Source organism: Cyprinodon tularosa, unplaced genomic scaffold (genome assembly GCF_016077235.1).
Source record: "Cyprinodon tularosa strain WSP-4 unplaced genomic scaffold, ASM1607723v1 ctg168, whole genome shotgun sequence".
NCBI lineage: Eukaryota > Metazoa > Chordata > Actinopteri > Cyprinodontiformes > Cyprinodontidae > Cyprinodon > Cyprinodon tularosa.
The window spans coordinates 1,290,262-1,311,742 of record NW_024038513.1 but is presented as its reverse complement, the minus strand read 5'-3'; the positions used below and the strand labels follow the sequence as shown (position 1 = coordinate 1,311,742).

Genomic DNA, 21,481 nt, shown 5'->3' with positions numbered 1-21,481 from the left:
ACAGAATTCTTTTTTCTCAGAATTCTGACTTTTTTCCCATACTATACTGAAATAAAATTAAAAAATAACTTTTTTTTTCAGTGGCCCTAATCCTCTTCCGTAGTAAAAAAAAAAAAAATCAGTGCTGAAAAAAATCAGTGTTTAAAAATCAATGTACAAGAACAGGTAGATTCCAATAAGACTGTTTTTCTTCCATGCTTTAACCGTTGCTTTCCCTCCTCACCAGGTGGTGGCGGTAGTGCGCCACTGTGTGCCAAATGCAACAACGGAAGAAGAAAAAGGGGAAACGGGTCACTCCGTTGTAAACAGTTGGGTCTCGTCTATACAGATTCCGAGCTGCGTGTTTGTTGAACGTAGTTTTGGACCGCAGACTTAGCTAACCGGTCCAGTTATCGTGACTTCAGCGGACAGAAGCGGCCGCCCCGTCCTCCCCTGCTCTGGTGTTCCGGGCCGGAGCTCCTCCCGTCGCGCTCACCTCCACAGGTCTCCTCTCAGTATGAATCTGGTGGAAAACAAATCTCTCCGCTCACACCTCCGTGACGAAGAGGCCGTGGTGGTGGAGAACGCGGTCCGGTTGGCGATAGACTCGGTGCTGAACGTGCTGTACGGGGTGAACGGAGCCAGGACCCGGGAGTACCAGCGGATGGTGGCCGACAGGGACAAAGAGATCCAGCGGCTCGAGGGAAGGCTGAAGGAGATCGAGCGCGAGCTTCAAGTGCTGCGAGGACACGGCTGCACGTGCGGGCTGCTCCAGAACGGGACCCGGATCCCCGCTAACCCACAGACAGGGGAGCAGATCCGGTCTGAGGCGGGAGGTTTGGGCCCTGAGGTGACAGGAGCACAGGACTGTGACGTCAGCCTGTCCTGTAAGTACGCAGGCACCAGTGGCGCTCCTAGAGCAAATGCACCAGGGGGGCCAGGAGGGGGCCAGCGTGTTTTCATGGGGGCACAGAATAGCATGAAATAAAAAACAGAGCGAGGGATTCAAATATATCATAAGGGGAACGCCGTTTTTTTTTACATTGGGCCTTTGACTTTACGTTATTACATCATGTTCGACTCACTCGTATGAGTTTAGTGTCATTTGGAGCCGTTCTGAAGATATTCCGTTAGGTTATATCCAAGTAACGTCTTCCTTGCTTGCAGCTAAACTGTTCATAATTTATTCTTTATGGTACGCCAGCATTCAGAACATGTAGGCCAATCACTGTCCCTCAGACATCCGCGGTTATATTTTTTATATTTATATTTTTTTTTAAACAAAGTGGCGCATGTATGATGTCATCATACACACTGTACTAAAGACCACGTCGGACTCAGCTCCGCAGTGAGATAGAGCTGGGATATTAAGCTCACTAGAGTGAAACGCGCTGCCACAGCAATTTGTGCAATTTTTTACGGAAGAGGATAAGGGCCACTGAAGAAAAAAAAAAGTTAACTGATTTTTTTATTTTATTTCAGTATAGTATAGGAAAAAAGTCAGAATTCTGAGATTTAAAATTCTGAGAAAAAAGTCAGAATTCTGAGACAATCCCATAAAACTATTCCTTTAAAAAAAATATATATATATATGTATATATATTTATTCATTTTTTTTTCAAGTTTCTTAAGTGAATGTGAGAAAATTACTACCAAATTTTGCAGCAAAATTTTTTTGCAGGGGAATTTTTTGTGTAAGGAATTCAATGTTTAAAAATGAGGAAGAGGATTAGGTCCACTGAAAAAAGATGGTTAACTTATTTTTAAATTTTATTTCAGTATAGTATGGGGAAAAAGTCAGAATTCTGACTTTTTTCTCAGAATTCTGACTTTAATATCAGCATTCTGACTTTTTCCCCATACTATAGTGAAATAAAATAAAAAAATCAGTCAACTTTTTTTTTTTTCAGTAGCTCTAATCCTCTTCCGTAATTTTTAGTCTGAAAGTCCTAAAAAGAAAAGGCGACGACGTAATTTTGAAAAAGAGACATAGCTGAGCAAACATGGCTACTACGGTCTGTCGATTTTACAGACAGAACTGCTTTAAACTCATTGCATCCCTGCCATGCTGCTGTGTTTACACCTGAGAGGAAGAAGAAAAAGAAGAATCCTTCTTTGCAGATACGCACTGAGGGATTTGCCCACAACGGTTGGGAGAAAATCAAACATGTTTGATTTTCTCCCAACCTCATGATTCCTGATCGGGAAGTTTGTCGTGAGAGGCTGATCGCTGCTCGTAATCCCCCTGTATACTACACCAGCGGTCCCCAACCTTTGTTGTGCCACGGACAGCTTATATGACGCCTTTAAAATGTGGCGGGTAAATACGATCATATAAAACGATCCGACTGGCATAAAATCATATGTTGAATTAGTGGGAGCCCTGAGCTCCAAAACAAGCCGGTCCCATCTAAGGCGTAACGGGAGACAATGACACAAAGTGTTCTCCTGATGTCCAGTCTGCTCCGTAGCTTTGTTTAGGTCGCTCTAACCGCAGGAAATAGGATGCAGGTTAGGGTTATAGATATGGGTGTAAATCACATCCATCATGGCGATTCGATTCAGTATCGATTTCCTGACCCAAGGATTTGATTATTTTCGATACTCAAGAATACACCACGATACGATTCGATTAATCAATTAATTTTTAGACCTTACAGGCTAAACAAAGTTTCAAATTTGAAATAAATCAATGAAAGCTGTAATATCATTATGCTTTTTTTTTTTTTTTTTTTTTTTTAGAAACAACAGCAAATAACAGAACTACTGCACAAAATCAGTGCAATGAGTCCAATGCGATACCTCGGCTCCAGACTCCGCCCCCTCCACAGACGCTCCCCTGCTCCTCTCCCTAATTGTAGCTGACCGCAGACAGTGCCGCAGACAGGACGCCGGCTTGTTTTGTTTTTATGACCGAAATTGTGGAAAACAACTCGTGAAGTTTGACCCGCTAGAAGAGCGAGGTGCGCAAGAACGCTGGGACCCTTTTTCCACCTGGATCTCTGCTCTTTTTTGCCCTCATGTCCCTCCGTCGTCGGACTAAACTCGCCCCCACTTCCTCGCCGCCTCGGCCGTATCTAGACCCACAGCGTGTAGCACTGACCACGCTCCAATATTGAGCATAATTTTAAAATGTCTGCATCAAGCTCACTGCAACACACTGCTGTAAGAGTATAACCAGGAAGCGAGGTAGGAGGGCAAAATAGGTTTAGCGCCACCGCAGCACGGGAGGAGAATTACGTCCAGGAGCAAATGGATAAAAATAGACCAGATGAAAAAAAACATGAATCGATTCTCTTGCGGACGTGTCGATGCATCGGATGGTCGGCTGTTGGATCGAAGCATCGATACAAAACGATTATTAATTACACCCCTAGTTATAGATAGGATGCCTCTTGACCTGAATTAACCTGTGTCACTGATGTAGTTGGGAGAGAATACCCTAATGTTTTATATTTTTCAAAATAAAACATCACTCAGACTCTGATCGTCGATAAATATATATATATATTTTTTTTCTGTACGGCCCGGTACAAAATGACCGACGGCCGGTACCGGTCCACGGCCCGGTGGTTGGGGACCTCTGTACTACACGACTACTCGAAAGATTCTTACACGACTGGAAGATCGCATAGTGTACGCCGGGCTTAAATTATTTTTTTTATATCAGTATTCAGCACTGAAATTCTCAGGTCTAGCGCCCCTAGTGGCCAAAGAATGAATCTAACTTGCTGCTGTAAACAGCAGAATTTCCCCATCGTGGGACAATAAAGAAATTTTCTATTCTTCTCCAACTTTCCACACATTGTTGATGTGTATTTTCATTCCAGATGAATCCTAACAGACTGATGATGGATGTAATCGGTTGTTATCCCTGAATGATATTTATTCTCTGTATCGTGTGTTTCTCTCTGGCAGTGGGCATTTATGCCCGCCCCTCCTCTCACTTCCCCTCCCATTACAACGAGTCGATCGTCCCGTCATCTCCCAGCTGCCTGGGTATGAACTCCACCTGCACGTCGGGCTCGTCGGAGACCTCGGGGATCGCAGAGGCTCTCCGAAACCAGCCTCCGACTCCCAGCAGCCTCGCTGTGAAGGAGGAGCCGTGCGACGTCGACGCGGTGCTGATCGAATGGGAGCTGAGTGAGGAGAGGGCCGCGGAGGCTCTGGAGCAAGCCGGCGCTCCGTGTCCCAACGAACAGAGTCCCGACATCGATAACCCCCCAGGTTGTTGTGCGCTGAGCGAATGCGCTATCTCTGCAGAGCATCCGGAGGACAATGAGGGGCAGATGATGAGGGAGAAAACTCCTGGGCAACCTCCTGGTTTTCAAAACGCGGCGGCAGATCAGCTGAAGTAAGCTGTATTTATATATATATGCTGATATTTTAAAAGGACTTTTAAAAGGAAGTAAACCCGAACTGATTCATGGTCCATTTAATGCCTTAAAATGTGTCCTGAAACCCTGAAGGACCATCAATCTAAACCCATCCTCGCCGTTTCTCCCCTGCTCTCCTCCACCAGGAACAAAAAGAAGAACGTTCCCACGTCGCAGCTGACGGAGGAGGCGCAGAGGCTGAAGAGGGCCGCGTGGAGAGCGGCTTCCAAGCGCTACTACGCCCGTAAGGTCGCCCGTCAGCAGGCCAGCCTCCAGCACATCGGGCCCGTGGAGGACAGGAGGAGGAGGCCCGTTCCAGGTTTCCCTGAGGAGACGCAGATGCTGCGGACTTACGGCTGGAGATCCGCCTCCAGCCGGCTCTACAGCAGGAGGACCCACAGCTTACCGTACGGAGACCTGATGGAGGACTTGAAACCTGAAGGAGTCCCGCAGGAACCAAACGGAGAGGGGCCCCATGTGAGCGGTGGAGGGATAATGTGCAGCTGATGATTACGGTCACGCTTCAGAAACCGTTTTCTGTTTTCTGATAACATCTCAAAGGAAACTGGAGTCAAATCAGATTCTCTACTTAATACATCTAAACTATATTTCTACCTAATAACTACTAATGCATCAGATTTTAATCCAGATGCACCAAGTTTAGCTTCAAATGAAACCGATGTTTGGTTTTCCTTCCTGTCTTCGTAAAACACAGAGAAACGTGTTTCTTTAAACTGTTTGAACTCTTCTACAAGTCTTTAAAAGGAAAAGTCCGGTCAGCAAGGAATAATAATCAATGTGTCATTATTTATACCTAAAACTAATACATGCTCTGCTCGTCTGGAGCTGCATTTCACCTCCTGTTATTAATAGTCTCTGGATAATAATAAATTCGTACTTTTTTTTTTTCATTTATTCGGGGAATTATAATGAACACAGTCAGATAAACACAAATCAAATGAACATTTTGCCAAATAAAACGAAAAAACATCGCCGTCAGAGTCAGCGGTCCTTCACACACGGCTAGGCAGAGAGAGGGCTGCTGGAGACGCGCTAACGTTAGCCCTGGCTGCGGCAGACGCGCTAATGTTAGCCCTGGCTGCCGCAGACGTGCTAACGTTAGCCCTGGCTGCCGCAGACGGGCTAAAGTTAGCCCTGGCTGCCGCAGACGGGCTAAAGTTAGCCCTGGCTGCCGCAGACGCGCAAACGTTAGCCGTGGCTGCCGCACACAGGCTATAGTTAGCCATGGATGCCGCAGACACGCTAACGTTAGCCCTGGCTGCCGCAGACGAGCTAACGTTAGCCCTGGCTTCCGCAGACGGGCTAAAGTTAGCCCTGGCTGCCGCAGACGCGCTAACGTTAGCCCTGGCTGCCGCAGACGGGCTAACGTTAGCCATGGCTGCTGTTAGCCTCAGAGGTCCGCTGGTTGCCGCAGTCCTCTCAACTTCTGATTTTTTTTTTTATTACGCAATAAATCTGTAAATTGACCATATAGTGAAGCTTGAATTATAAATGAAATTATAAAATTATAAATATATTATGTTCTCGCCTCAAATGATCTTAAAACGTACATTTATTGAACAACAGCAACAGAAAATAACTTTTATCTTAATACTCTGAGCTCTGTTAGCTCTAACCTGGAAGCTGCTGCAGTGCATGCTGGGACAGCTGTCAATCTCAAGTCCAGACAAGTCTGCTCTGATGCATGCTGGGTAAAGAGGGAGGGGTGAGAATAACATCCGGGGACTTTTTCTGTGCTAGGGCTGAGGCTGATGAGGTTTCACGAGAACACACAAGTACATAGATTGAGAAAGGGCCTAAATGTTCTCTTGGTGTGTCCCCACCCCCCCCGTTTATGTTCTTCCTAAGGTTCACGGCCCAGAAGAGTTGATGATTGTCTCCCTCTAGTGGTCTGGAGCACTTCCATTGTGTGAAGCTAGTTTTCATCATTTCTTAAAGGGGTTTGCGATAAGTTTAACCGCTCCCAGCCAGTAGGTGGCGCTCTCTTCCTCACCAGCTCTCCTTCTCTACTGTGTGTCAGCCAATTGCTAGGTCCGCTAGCGCTAATCGATAGCATTAGCATAGGTGTAACTTACCTGTATAGATGTAAATCTGCAACCTCTGCGTTTCTTCTGAACCTCTTTGCTTCAATAAGTCGACACCAATGTTGAAATCTTGACCGATGTTTCTCCTCTTTTTGCTTTTTTTATTATATCTGAGAAATACATCTCCTAGAAGACGCCATTTCTCAGCTGTATCTCGGAGCTGCTAGGATCCGCCCTGTTACTTCAATCTCTTATTCCTATTGGTTTAGATGTTTTCGCATCACAACCACAACTAAATCAAAAATGCATAAAATAAATAATTATCTCTGTATTATTTTTGTGTTTTTCTGTAAAATTAACACTTTTGCCTGCACCATCCGGACGTTCAGTGGAGTTTTTTTTTCTTTAAGTTGATCGTTAAGATAAAAAAGCTATAACCTTTAATTTAAAGTCCTCATGAGAAAATGCTGTTTGATATATTTGCAAACCAAAAAAAATGTTTCTATATTTTCTTACACACTTAAGCTGCAGGTTTCTCTTCAGTTCCTCTCCATGTTGGATTGAGAGGACGGATTTCCTTTAAGGTAACTAATGAATAAAATCTGCAGGGTTTTAATTTATGCATTAAATAACCAGAAGAATTTGGCTTTTTTTTTTTTATATTATAAACATATGTGATCAGTTTGATACAACTGAAGAATTGGATGCATTTGTGTAAACCCGCTTTGCATTGTTGCAGTTTGAATATTTTTAAACTCAATATTATCAGAAGTACTTTAAATTCTATTGAATGCTGGTAAATTTTTTTCATATTTTCAAATTTAGACAAAGAATTTCAGTAATTAGAGAAAAAAAAAACGGAGAAAGAGAACTTCTGTCAGATAAAATGTATTTTTCCAGGTTTAAAATAATTTTTTTGTTCTGATTTAATGAGTTATTTTCACCTAAATTGTTGGAAATAGACTCCTGAATCCGGTAATGATGTTTATTATTCATTTTAGATTGTTTTCATCTCTTTGATCTCATTTTTACTGTTTCCTAATCGCTTCCTCATTAAGCCTGGTGTACGTATGCAGCGCCCCTACAGTCCGATATGCGTTACTACAGCTACCTTTAGGGCTTCCTCATTTTACCTGTTTTCAAAGGATCCAGCTGAGTTTATACTGAAGTAAATCTTTACATCTTTTGTATTTTTGTCAATTTTCCACATGTTAAATAAAAAAGACTTTGAAAAGAACCAATGAGTTTATTTTTTCTGGGTTCATGTGTGTGGATGTAATGTCAGGTTTTCTCAAATAATAAAAATATATTATTCATTTCAGAAAATCAAGTAACATTACAAGTTTAACACTCAAACTTGCATGATTCATGGTAAATATCATTAAATGACACAGATTATTCTTTTTTCTATGTAAAAATAAAACATATAAAGAAGAATTATTCCAGTTTTCCTTCCTTTAGTCTTAAGACCAACAATCTTCCTGATCCCTTCTTCAGTGAACAAATTTCTGTAAACATGCCGGTTTACACATTAAGACAACAAAAGGGATGTGGATAAATGTTTTTATTAATGACAATAGAAATATAAACTTACATCCATTTACTTTTAAAAAAGTTTTTTTTTTTTGCCAACAAGCTACATGTTTAATAAATTGATAAAAATAAAATTGACATCAATCTACAGCAGAATATAAAAGAAAACATAAATCACGGATTTATTAAACAATTTATTTGAATAAAATAATTAAATTGAGTAAACTAAAACAAAAACAAACCAAATAAAAACCATTTTCTGCTTGTCTCTACCAGCTCCTCCTGGTGGGATTCTTTGCCATCCCAGCTTCGTATTTGTGTCTCTCAGCTCCCTGCTTTAAAAACAAAAGCATGAATTAGATGCATCGAACAAAAGAGATTATTTTCCTCCCTGAAATCTGCTCTTTGGGCATCCAGATGGTAAAAAGGTTTTTAACATAGAAAGACCAGTAAAAAGAAATATGGAGTGAATGTTGTTCAGGTATTGTTGCAAAAAAAAAAAAAAAACAATCCAGTGGACTTTGTTTCCAAGTTTGAAGATGTTTCTCTTCCCATCCAGGAAGCTTTTTCTATTCAAAATGTCAGAAATAGCGTTTAGTTTGATGCTTTATAGAGGGGACCAAGAAAGCCTTGTTTTTGTTTGTCTACGGAAAGCAATTTTTTGCATTTTTTCTAAGCAAAAACAAGGCTTTCTTGGTCCCCTCTATAAAGCATCAAACTAAACGCTATTTCTGACATTTTGAATTGAAAAAGCTTCCTGGATGGGAAGAGAAATGTCTTCAAACTTGGAAACAAAATCCACTGGATTGTTTTTAACTTTTTTGGAATAACTATGACCTGGATGACTGAGAATCTTCACCAACATTCAGCTATTATTGCAAACAAATAAAATGTTTTGTAGATTGACATGTGAAAAAAATGAAATCCAGAAATTCAACTTTGAAACACGTCCTAATTAATAAAAGGATTTAAGAGATTTGATTTTTTTGGGAGGAAAAAAAACAAAATAGAAAAATGATATATATATATATATATATATATATATATATATATATATATATATATATATATATATATGTATGTATTATGCTATATTTCCAAATTGCATTTTACAGATCAGATTTTCAGAAGGCTTAAAAGAAGAATCCCTTTCTAATCATCTGCATGGACATGGATTTTAGTGGACAGTAAAGAGAATGTGATCTGGAAAAAACAATTAGGAAATAATTCAAATAATTAATAATAATTAATTTCAAAAGTTGATATGTAAAAATATCAACTTTTGAAATTAATTTATAAAAATGTAATATGAAAAAGAAAATCAAAAAGGAAACAATGTGCACTCCTGTAGATACAATTGCCTTCATTAGATAGATAGATAGATAGATAGATAGATAGATAGATAGATAGATAGATAGATAGATAGATAGGAGGTAGAAATTCAGCTATCACAGCCTATAAATGTAGATAAAATATCCATATAGGTATTAAACATTTATTTTGAATCTTTTACCTCTAAATGTTAGGAGGGGAAACACTAAATGTGAAGCAAGTGACTAACAGAAATTTTATGATTCATTTTTTGTTGTTTTATTATTATTATTTACAACAGGTGTTCTGTCAGACCAGCATAACCAATACGCATGTGCAGGACGTCCCATTTGCATTTATCCCTTTAGCTTTGTATGAAAAAAAAACAATTTAAGGTCATATCGATAAATGCTTCAAAAAACACCAAAAAGTAAGTAATTAAATCGTTTTTTGTAGATGACTAAAGGGATACACGGCCATTGAGGTGGTTTAAAGTGTATTTTTCATACAAAACTAAAGGGATAAATCAAAGGTGTAACTTTGTAATGAAAGTTGGGGGGGGCACTCTAAGGGTGGGGGCTGATGGAGCTACAGTTACTCCACCCAAACGCTTTCATTAGGTTTTTGTATTTTCCAAAAATGAGCTCAAACATATATTTAATGAATGCTTTCCTATTATTGAGAACACAAGAGAACTATACACACATATAATACACATATATTTATATTTATAGATATTATATATATTTATATGGCCCAAAAACATTCATGTATATAAAAAAAAACAATAACAGCCAATTCCGATGCTAAAATCAATATATCATGGCTAGAAGTACAATTTCAATTCCATCCATCCAGAAAAATATGGATATGCTGCATTTTAATTATAGCTTTTCATATTATTTCTTGTAAACTTTGTGGTTAAATTGGAGATATTTTATAGCATGTTGCATATCCCAGTAAATGTGTTTCACCTTTAAATCTGCAGCTCTCCCTACTTCTTTCTGTGCCGTTTAAAAAGATTCATTAACCTCTTTTCTAATATAATGATGCCAGAAACAAAATGTCAAGATATGTAAAAGCTCTGCAGTCTGATTCTGTCTGTTCAATCAGAAAACATTTGAACCTGTAACTGGGAGTCATGGTCCTCTGAGAAGCCAAGATTTTTTTTAACTAGTAAAGAAAAACAAAAATCTGTTTTCTAAAGCTTCCTGCATTATAATGCAGCTGAGCAGGCTCAGTGGAAGAGGGTAGCCGAGACAGGACGTGGAACCACAACTTGATGCAGGACTTTAAACTGGTCTCCTCCCTGGAGCCAGGCTTACTTGGATAAAAACGGAACCTCACCACATATTGAGCCAAAAACCCAGAGGACTCCGCGGGGGAGGAACAGTGGACGATCAGGAGACGAGACAAACACTAAAACCCTCTTTCCACTGGCTGCCAGGATCCCGGACAGGAACCATGAAATCAAAAACTGAACGGACAGACTAACAGAAAGACAAGTAATGATCTGGCCCTGAATGCTCAGGCTGAACTGAATATAAACCAGAGGAAACAGGTGAGAGGAATAAATTATAATTGAGGCAGGGAGGGAAAACGACAGGTGAAAGGAATGACTAATTAAAGCTACAGTGTGTAATTTTCAGCGACATCTAACGTCCAGACTGCAGACCGCTTCTCCCCCCCAACAGTACGGCGAGCGTTACCAGACAAAATCTCTTCCACGACGTCCGCATCACCTACCTTCTCAAGTGATGAGGTTTGTTTATATAGATAAGTTTACAGATAGTATATACTGCCATCTATTGTTCAGTACCGTCTCAGTTCATCTCTCTCAACTTGCCGTAGTTACTTTCGAGCGTAACCCCCGGCTCACACTGACTCCGGTCTTACCTTTGCGGTGCGGTGGGTGCGGCGCCGCAGTGATTCCAAGTCATTAAAAAGACGTAAACCTCTCTCACCGGCTGCTGAGCTGTCCGGCTGCGGTTACCGAGACACTCCGGCGCAAGAAAGCTATCCTAACAAGCTCTCCCAAATATCCTTATTTGGGCCGTGTTATCGCGTGAAGTTACGTGAACTCAAGTGAACTTCTGTTCTCGCGAGTTAAATCTCCGGAGCCGCACCGCACAGTAGTCAAAAGGGCGGTGTGAGAGGGGGTGTGCGGGAGTTGCGGTCTCCGTCGGCTCGGTAACCGCACCGGAGCCAGTGTGAGCAAGGGGTACTGGGCGATCTCGCAATCGCTAGTTTGTTGGCTCTGCGCTGCCGTAGCGCAAAGATGTCTGCCTCCATGGCTGCGAGACCAGCTCCTATGTAATTATAAATAACGAATTCTAAGGCAACGCAAATATTAAGGTTAAGAGGCTGAGCTCGTAGATGATGATAAATAACATAGTTATGTATAATATATTACATTTATGACTGTATATCCCTGTAATTATTACACACTGTAGATTTAAAGGAATAGTACACCCAAAACATGATTAGCCTTCATTTTCTACTGCCACCCATGCTGAACAACACTCTGGAGTACTTTTTTGATATCTCAAATGCATCTGGAGATCTGGGAGGCTTCTTGCTGTCTGCTGACATTCAAATAATGGAATGCGCACTTTCATCTGGTTTGGTCTGCCGGCTTCCGTGGCATCATGAACTCGCTGGCGCGCGCTTTCAGGAAATCCTAAAAACATTCTAAATGACTTTGTTTCGAGTAAATTCTGGATGCTCCCTACTCAGGACACTTGGAATACATTGGACGAGCAGTATGGAGGAATATTGACACGTTTTTTGTGGACTTTTATGGACCTTTCTGTCTCGGTCGCCATAGACCTCCATTATTTGAATGTCAGCAGACAGCAAGAAGCCTCCCAGATCTCCAGATGCATTTGAGATATCAAAAAAGTACTCCAGAGTGTTGCTCAGCATGGGGGTGAGTAGAAAATGAAGGCTAATCATGTTTTGGGTGTACTATTCCTTTAAGGGAGAGCAAACAGGCCAGATCATGACAAGTAACTTGTATAAACTTCCAATCTAATGCCATTTTTAGCTGAAAAAGCACCGTATGTCTAATGAATAGATTTTTCAGTCTCTAATTTTGTCTCCAAACTTTTACTTAAATATTAGAGCAGCTGCCAAAGTAAAGGGGAAAACGGGTATTGATCATGGATGTTATGCAGGTCTGAGCCCCACAGCCCGCAGCTGCGGATCATAAACAAATGTGCTTCAGTTTGACTGGCTGCTGATCCACCTACTGTCTGAATCATGAGCCGCAGCTGCTGCTGCGCACAAAGGCAGCCCGCCGCCGGCTGCTGTGCGCTCCTGGCGCTAAAGAAAGGCCGCCTGTGTGCGGACGTTTGCGTCAGCGATCAGATGCAAGACGTCCTCTAAGAACTGTCTGAGGATAGAATGAAAGCTTTGTGCTTTTTAAAGGACAAAAAGCTCCTTTTATTTCTGATTCATGAGCAGAGAGGAGGAGAACAGCGCCGCTGTTGAGCTGCTGCATCACGAAGATTGGTGTTTCAGAGAGAAAGCGGGATGCAGATGGCTTCTCTATCCGCAGTCAGGACTCACAGGGAGGCGGAAGAAGCTCTTCCTCATGGTGCCTTCATGCTGCGATAAAAGGATGCAGATAAAACATGAAGGAGGCTGACAGGTGGAGGCGGAGCGGCTCATCATGCTGCAGCATCATTTGCATGAGGTTTGTTTTTGGGAGAAACATCCCCAACGGTCGGAGCTGGGATCTCAGCCGAAGCTTCGCTGATCTGGAAGCTTTTTCTATTTTACAGAAATGATTTTAAGCTTCCTGGAGCCAAGTTGGAGGCGCAGGCTGGGGCTTTAGCGCACTGGATGGATGCGCTATGTGCGCATGCTCCATTCTCTGCTCAGTAAATTCACACATTAATCTACAATCCAATGTTATTAGCACCAATTTATAATAAAAACATTTAAAATTTGTCAAATTAAAAGCTGATCTTATTGTAAAGTGTCTTTATTTTTGAACATTTCATCTGCTGTACTTTGCGCTCCTTTTTGGACTTAAAAATTGACTCTATTTGAGTAAAGCTTCGACATTTTGCACCCAAACCTTAATATTTTGATTTAATTAGAACCTTTACCTTTAGACTTAGATTGACTTTTTGTATTTTTCCTCCCTGGAGCCTGTAAAGAGTTTTCTGAGCCTTGGATACTCCTTTCCCATTTTGGAGAGGTCTATTTTGGATTCGTTGCGCTCTTTTGGTATCGCTGGATTTTACCCTAGTTTTCCAAATTTTCTCCGCCTTTTTAAATCTTTTCCCGAACAAAAACATCCCCTTTGACCCAAAAAGTCCATCAGATCTGGATATGCAGCCTTTAAAGATGCTCCAGGGCTTGGAAACGCACCGAAGTCAGCTGAGCGTCTCCAGGACTTCAGCTGCGCACTCGCTGACAAACCCTCCTCTGGAACAACTGTTCCACTATTGGATGGAGCACAAGAAGTCTACATTTCAGGGGGTGGGACCACGTATTTCTGAGGTAAGGTTATTTATTATTTAACTCACTTCAAATGCCATTTTTGGTTCCATATTGGAGCTGTTGCCTTTATGGAGCCTGAACATCTTATTTTTAATTTAAGGGGAATCATTTGAATTTAAAAATTGGTTTTGTCCCATTTGATCACCCCCACATATTCAACATACATGGAAGTGTCCTTTTTGCAGGGATTGCTGGGAAGAAGAAGGAGGGTGTTTAGGTTGGGACTTTGGAAAGGCAGAGTTTGACAGAGTCAGTCTGAAAAGGTAAGAAATCCTCTGTTCTGGTGAAACCAATGGGACCCAATGATGGCTGGGAGGCAAATGGAGACTCTTTACTTGGGATATATGTCGAAAAAAACAGCTTTTCAGGTGTATTTTGGTGTATTTAATGTGTTTCTTAGCCAGGGAGGGTGAGGGCTCAGGGTGTGCACTAACAAGGAAATATGGAGAGGTAGCTAGGGGGAGCCAGAGCTGGGCAGGAAGGCAGCTCTCTGGGCTCCAGCACAGGAGATGAGCTGCTTATTATAGCTCTCCCAAACAAAGAACACCGGATGATGCTCGATTTTTAGGATGTTTGGGACATTAGTGCAGAAATGGGTTGAAGAATTTCAGCTTCTGGATCCTACTTCCTACCAGAGGCCTCTTTTTAACACCAACATGAGCTCTGTGGGGGAAAAACATCAGAAAATACAACAAACTGCTAGAAAGGAAAACTGAAGCAGGTCCCTGAATGCGCCTGCTGGACATAAGCAGCAGAATCAGTCAGGGATTAGAAGTTATTTCAGGTTAGCCTAGCATTCCTGTTCTGAATAAAACATCCAAGATGGCCTCTGAGCTGCCTGGAAGCAGGTGAGAGGAGCTGGAGGAGCCACTTCCTGGTCAGACATTCAGCACAAGCTCCACTTATTTTAAAGCTCAAACACACATTTTATTTACATTTAAATCCAATTAATCCATCAAATCTGAGCTTCAGGTGTTTTATCTTTGATTAAAGGTGCCTGCTCCCCCCTGAGCAGTGATTGGCTGGCTCACTTAATGGCTTTTTGACTCAACGGCTGTAATTGGTCAGTTTAATTACAACTAATTAACGTTTTAGTTCAGTTTTATACAGAGTATCCTTCTTTACTTTGAAAACTGTCGCTGATATCCTCCTAAAATATGAATAATATCTCAGAATCGGTCAAATTTGGTCAGATTTAGATGCTTTTAAAGCTGTTTGATAAATATTAGATCGATAAAAGTAATAAAACAGGTTAATGTGGGGCAGGACTGGGCAGAATAGGACCAAACTTTAATCCTAAGACTATGCGGTGTGATTCTAATAACTAAAAAAGTACGTTTTTAATAGAAAAATAAATGTTTTTTGTAGTTTTTCATGTAAGAATAGCTGCTGCAAAATACTGCTCTGAAAATTATACCATTTAAAATTATCGGAATTACAGAAATTCATCCAGTAAGAATATTTGATCCTGTTTTTATTATGTGAAACAAATGGGGGACAAAAGTACAACTTTTAAAAATTTATTGATGGACGTCAAACATTACTAGTAAAGAGAACAAATCAAAAATTCATTTACTGCATTAATCATAAAAATGTTGATTAAAAAACACATTTCTGATTGAATACAACTAATAATCCCATCATGTTTAATTAGCTTTTCTAAGTATTTCCTTTATAGTTTAAAAAAATAGATAATTGAAGCCTTTAATTACCTGCACAGGAAGTTGGATTTTGTTGGACAATGTTGAGGAAGGGAACCAATGAGATTCTGAAAGAAAAAAAGACACAAAATCGTTTATAAACATAAAACAATTGATCCAAAATCTTTCAATGAACAGTTAACTTTCTGTGATCTACGTTATGTAAGATAGCCACTAATAGAAGCGCCACAAAATGCTCTTCGGATTTTAAAATGTCTCAATATAGCGGTCAGATTTTCAGCTGAAAGTGTCTTTTTCTGAAGATTAGAATAACTTCTTTATTTTCTCCCTTTTTTTGTTGCTTTTAAAGTCCAGAACTGGCAGATTTTGTTTATCTTCCTGGAATTAAAGGGTTAATCTGAGGCAGAGCTGTCAGTCCACTGCTGTGGTGCTGAAATCAGATGCTTGGGTTGTTTCTGTGGAAGTGGGTCACTTACTGCCCCCCAGTGGAGGTATTGGGAAGAGCAGGAGGGCTGACTGAGGCCTTCAGCCTCCTGAGGCCTCAAACCAGAGATGAACACGTCTCTGGATGTCAGAATGCTGCTCAGCTCCTTCCTCATGTTGCATTGTGAGCCTCTGTTATATAATGAACACGTTCTGCAGCCTGGGAAAGTGGCTGCAGTTTCTGTGACTCCGCCCACACGCTGTGCCTCAGTCACAGAGAGGAGCTATCGGCACGGTCCATAGAAACAAGCAGGGAGCAGCCTGGTGCTGAAAAGCTGTCGGTAAAACATGGAGGCTCTTAACCCTTTCATGGCTGACAACCGCAGCCTGTTGGAGACGAAATGTTCCAGAGTAAAATGTGACTCTGAGCCATTTCCATCGACTCTGGAGACTGAACTCCTTTTTTTTCCAGGATTCAAATGTTGATTATTAAACGAGTCTGAATGCTGCAGCTCCTTTTCTGCTCCAGCAGGTTGGATTCAGCCGAGCTTCCGTAATATTCCCACAGCTGAAAGGATCAGATCCGGTTCAGAATAACAAAATCTGTCCACAGAAAAAAAGTTCTAGCTCTACAGTTGGCGTCTCCGCTGCAGGATCATTGAACAAAAACATTAGAAGAAGTAACCTCAGTTTGGACTCTTTCTAAGATCTCAAATCTGATATAAAAACACCTCAGATTTGCTTTAAAAGGAATTTTGTGGAGAAAATTCTTAGTTTGTGCTGCTTCTGTTATAAAGTTTCCAAAAGTTTTTAGGTTTGAACGTTTTAAGACAAAATCAGCACGAAAGTACGCAAACATTTGACATTGTTTTTGTTTGGTTGGGTTGAGGTGGAGCAGGTGTTTGACCTTTTGACCTCTGGTCAGTAACTGTTGAAATCTGCAAAAACACCCAAAAAAAAAAGCTAAATTTTATTTGATTTTGCGGGGGAAGATTCCCATTAACAGCAATAAAATCATAGCAGCACAAAATTTTTAACAGATTTCAAAGCAAAAGGCTATAACTTGGTAGAGAATGTGAAACACTGCCCTCTAGTGGTAGAGTATGGGTACAGCATGATTGAGACTTTGGTCTTTTAGCTTTTATTCTGTTAAAATTTTCTTTTTTTTAAAAAAACTTTTTCAGCACAAAGTTTAAAAAAGGATGTATTTTCATTTTTTTCAGCCCAAATAATGTATTTTAATTTATTTTAGATTTTGAGGCTTTAAATCTGCAACCTCTAAATATCCATGAGTCATTTTTACATTTGGTTCTAAGGAGATATCCACCAAGATTTATTTATTTTATTTTATTTCTTACCATGCAATTTCAAACTTGAAGTTAGAAAATGGGGGGGCAAAACGATATTAAAAACATTTCCAATGGGTTCGTGAAACTTTTGATAAATATATATTATATTTTCATTCATTTTGAAAGTTCAATGCAGTTTTTCAGTGGAAAAAAATACTAACTAGCATTTGTTTGGGTGTCTGTTTTCCAAAGCTTAACTGACTCTTCCTCCTTTTTAGCCAAAGTGATGAAGAGTCATTGTCGGGGGGGTTGGGGAGCTCTGCTTTAAACGAGACGAGCGGCGGGTAAAACGGCTGTCATCTTTTCCTTTCTCCAGATCATTGCCACCATGACAGATGAGGAGATCCAGGAGGACCACACCAAGCTGAAGCAGGGCCTAGTCAAAGTCCTCCACTGTGTAGCCAGCATCTCCTCGGCGGCGGCCGTGGTTAACCCCATTTTCGGCGTGGCCGGCTCCCTGATCCGGGTGGTGCTGCACCACATCGACGACGAGGACATCCGCACCCTGAAGCGCGAGTTTGGGTCGGTCAACCAAAAGCTGAACGAGATCTCCCAGCAGAACCGCCGGACGCTGGTTCAGATCGAGAAGGAGACGCTGGACGGCCAGTACTGCCGCGTGGAGGAGAACCTGAAGAACCAGTTCAGGAAGTTCATGGCGATGGTGGAGGCGAGGCCGGAGCACCGCGAGGGCAAGAAGGAGGACTTCGAGGAGAGCTACGCCAACGACCTGGGCGACCAGAACCTGCACACCCTGTACGACGGCGTGGTGGGAAAACCCAAGCTCTTCAGCAGACCCATCCTGGAGGTCTACCTGAAGCACTCCCAGGGCGACCGCCGCATCATGGAGCGCCTCTGCACGCGCCTCACCTACCTGTTCTGCATCGGCCTCATCGCCCTCATGGGCTACGCCGCCGTCATCGGCGACGACGAGGAGGGCCTGAGCGAGGAGTGGGCCGAGAAGATGGAGCACGTCCAGCAGAAGATGCAGGAGGCTTTGCTCAAGTGCAAATAAAGACCAGAAGGTTCTGTTCTGGACTCACGGGTCCACGTTCCCGCTTCAAGTCTCCTTTTACCACGTCAACCTGAAGGCAACACGCCCTCAGACCCTGCTGCATGGAAACTGGCTTTAGGGCGATGGAGACATCAGCTCACATAGTGATCAAGTCAAAGCACTAATTTAGATTTAAGTTATGAAAAATAAACACTAATTATTTGGGGGGAGTAAAATTATAAAATTCCTATAAAAGGCCAAATTAAAAAATCCACTTATAGCATCGGATTTAATATCAGCGAAACATTTAGCCTTTTTATCATTAAACTTCTGCATTAAAATAAAAATATCCGCCAGTTTTACATTTATTAAAATCCAAATATTTAATCAGATTATAATCAATAAAAATGGTCATAACCTGCATGTATTCCAGCTTCATGCTATCAGATCATATTAATGCACTTTGTGAAATATTAGCCTGGTGTTTGGAGGCTTTCAGGGACGGTCGGAGAGAAGAGGTGTGAAAACTTTCTGTCTGCCAAAGGAACGATGAATGTAAAGGACCCTAAAACGACCCCATTTGGTTTTTCTCCGTTTTAACGAACACATAAGAGGCACCCAGAGTTCAGCTTCTAGTAACAAATAATTTAAAGCATTTTTTGAACCTTAAACATTCATTTCATAGATTTCCACCTCCAATCATCTTTCTGCCGTTTGTTTTTATCTGAATGTTTCAGCACCTGTTTGAATTTTATATTTTTTATACGGTTTTGGGGGGGGGGGGGGGGTTCTGTTTATGGTTGCCGGGACACTACAGCTCAGATTAACCGTAAACCAGTGGTATCAAATATCCCAGGTTTGCTTTGCTGTTAGGAAAATAAAATAAATATAAAATATGTTCTTTTTCCATACCTCCAGTTTATTTTTAATTTTGTACGTTTGTGGGTCTAACCCGTCCTGCTTGAACTAATCGGGTTGATGGTTCTGTATCCTGACGATTATTGTTACACTAATAAAGTCCAAGTGCTCTTTATAGGGAGGAACAACGGACCCTGAAGGCGTCCTGAAATGTCCCACATGTGACCTTTTCATAGTTTTTTTTTGTTTTGGATGTTTTCCTTCAGGGTTTGTAAATAAGCATCGTTATAAATAAAGAAGTAAGAAGAAAACGGTTGTTATGAAGTTATTTAAAGTACTGATTGATTGTAGTGATGGATTACAGCTGCTGTCGCTACAGAATATACAACAATTTTGGCTTTTATAGCAACGTTTTCCAACCCAAGGGCCCCAAACTGATGGTAAGATGGAGCGGTATTGTATGAATTTGTGTTCTATCAAACTTGTTCTATAGTCACTCTATTACATATGGAGTAATGTAACTAAAGTCATTTATCTCTGGGATTATTAACACTGCAAAAAATGTAATTTTTTCCTAAAATAAGCGCATTTTTTCTTGAACTGAGGTGGTAATTGAAAGTTTGCCAATAGAACGAGAAATTTTATATTTAAAATAAGAAAAAAAATATGAAATTGTCTTATTTCAAGTACATGTTGGCAAACTATCTCATTTACCTACTCAAATTAAGGGTAAATACACTAAATTTAAGACATTATTACTTATTTCTGGACCTTTTTTACAGTGAAAGTATTTCTGATTCCTGGTTGATGGGACAGGTGTTGTGAATGAAACGGTGTCCAGCTTGAAGAGCTCCTGTGTGTCTCTGAATGTGAGCATTGATGCCTGAAAGACGTCTTCTCCCTCCATTTATCTGTTTACTACAGTCTGTTCAATTCATGTTAATGTGGATTTAAAGACATTTCAATTAGGGGGAAAAATTGCAGGAGGGAATAAAATCAAAACTTTCAAGACCCCCTTGCAGACCCCCATTATTTCTGTATTAAAATAAAACAGTTTAGCAGTAAAACGCTTCATGCTGTACGTGAGGAAGAATAAAAATAAAGGTACACATCATGGCATAAAGCTCATTAAATAAGTAATGAACTTGAATAAAGAATAGGACTGATTTTACAACATAAAAATAAAAGGAAAGTTTGGCTGAAAACTGATTATTACAGTCAAAGACTAAAAGCTCTAAATAAATGATTTGATTCTAGTTTTGAAAACAACTTTTCGTCCCTTTTCTGGGTTTTCTTCCAGACTTGTGGCTCATAAAGACTACGTACTTCACATTAAACACTTTTTATAGATATAAGATGTACTGCATGTTTCTTTTTCATCACTTCTGCCTTATTCCCAACCAAACAAACTGGTTAATTTAAAAACTTCCACTTCAAACTTGAGTTTTGTAGAGAAACATTTTTAGCCACGCCCCCATTTCCTTTATTTGCCTTTGAAATGCTTGATTTCAATTATTATATAAAATAAATAAAATAGAGGAGAGGAGGCTTAGTGGTTAGGGAATAGAGCTTGCAATCCTCAGGTTCTGAGTTTGAGTCCCACAGACTGTGACTCTGGGTCCCTGAGCAAGGCCCTTAACAATTATCTGCCCTAGGATGGCAGCCCACACTTGAAAAACAATCTAGAAATACATAAAAAAAATTCTTAAGTGTATTTACCCTTAATTTGAGTAGTTAAATGCGATAGTTTGCCAATAGAATGAGTATTTTTACTCTTAGAATAAGATAATTAGATAATATGCACTTGAAATAAGACAACACAATTGTTTTTTCTTATTTTAAGTCAATCTAAGAACTACGGAACAGGATTAGGGCCACTGAAAAAAAAAAAGTAAACTGATTTTTAAATTTTATTTCAGTTTAACATGGGAAAAAAGTCAGAATTCTGAGATTAAAGTCAGAATTCTGAGAAAAAAGTCAGAATTCTGACTTTAATCACAGAATTCTGACTTTAATCTCAGAATTTTGACTGAATTCTGACAATAAAAAAGTCAGAATTCTGAGAAAAAAGTCAGAATTATGACTTTAATCTCAGAATTCTGAGATTAAAGTCAATTTTGACTTTAATCTCAGAATTCGGACTTTTTTCTCAGAATTCTGACTTTTTTCCCATACTATACTGAAATAAAATAATAAAAAGTTAACTTTTTTTTTTTTTTTTTCAGTGGCCCTAATCCTCTTCCGTAAAGAACAAATGCAGTTATTATAAGAAAAAATTACTTATCTAGATTTGGATTTTTTCCAGTGACTGCTCCCCAACTAATGTGTTAAATGCAGAGGTTGAGATCAATAAAGTTATATTATATCCATCTTCTGTAGATTTTAGTTAAAATCCAAAACTTTCTTCAGATAATAATTTAGAAAAAACAAACAAAAGCGACAG

At 40.3% G+C, this 21,481-nt stretch overlaps 2 protein-coding genes and 1 long non-coding RNA gene across 4 annotated transcripts; 2 read left to right on the top strand and 1 right to left on the bottom strand.

Annotated features, from left to right (window-relative positions):
* Positions 1-244: 244 nt before the first annotated feature.
* Positions 245-5,483, top strand: LOC119780900. Its single transcript, XM_038281140.1, has 3 exons — positions 245-866; positions 3,898-4,333; positions 4,502-5,483. Exons 1-3 carry the CDS (start codon positions 497-499, stop codon positions 4,860-4,862), a joined length of 1,167 nt encoding a protein of 388 aa, XP_038137068.1. The 5' UTR covers positions 245-496; the 3' UTR covers positions 4,863-5,483.
* Positions 5,484-7,626: 2,143 nt separating this feature from the next.
* Positions 7,627-14,645, bottom strand: LOC119780935. Its single transcript, XR_005280469.1, has 2 exons — positions 13,360-14,645; positions 7,627-8,268 (listed from the first exon to the last, which is right to left on the bottom strand). It is a non-coding gene; the product is annotated as an uncharacterized LOC119780935 (long non-coding RNA).
* On the top strand, positions 13,738-19,349 carry LOC119780934 (protein rapunzel-like). 2 transcript variants are annotated; one of them, XM_038281185.1, is made up of 3 exons: positions 13,738-13,756; positions 13,942-14,019; positions 17,506-19,349. In XM_038281185.1, the coding sequence occupies exon 3, from the start codon at positions 17,518-17,520 to the stop codon at positions 18,199-18,201; it is 684 nt and encodes a 227-aa protein (XP_038137113.1). In that variant the 5' UTR covers positions 13,738-13,756; positions 13,942-14,019; positions 17,506-17,517; the 3' UTR covers positions 18,202-19,349. The 2 variants fall into 2 exon arrangements, with proteins under 2 accessions (XP_038137113.1, XP_038137115.1); XM_038281187.1 differs by lacking the exon at positions 13,738-13,756 and having other exon boundaries at positions 13,923-14,019.
* Positions 19,350-21,481: the final 2,132 nt, after the last annotated feature.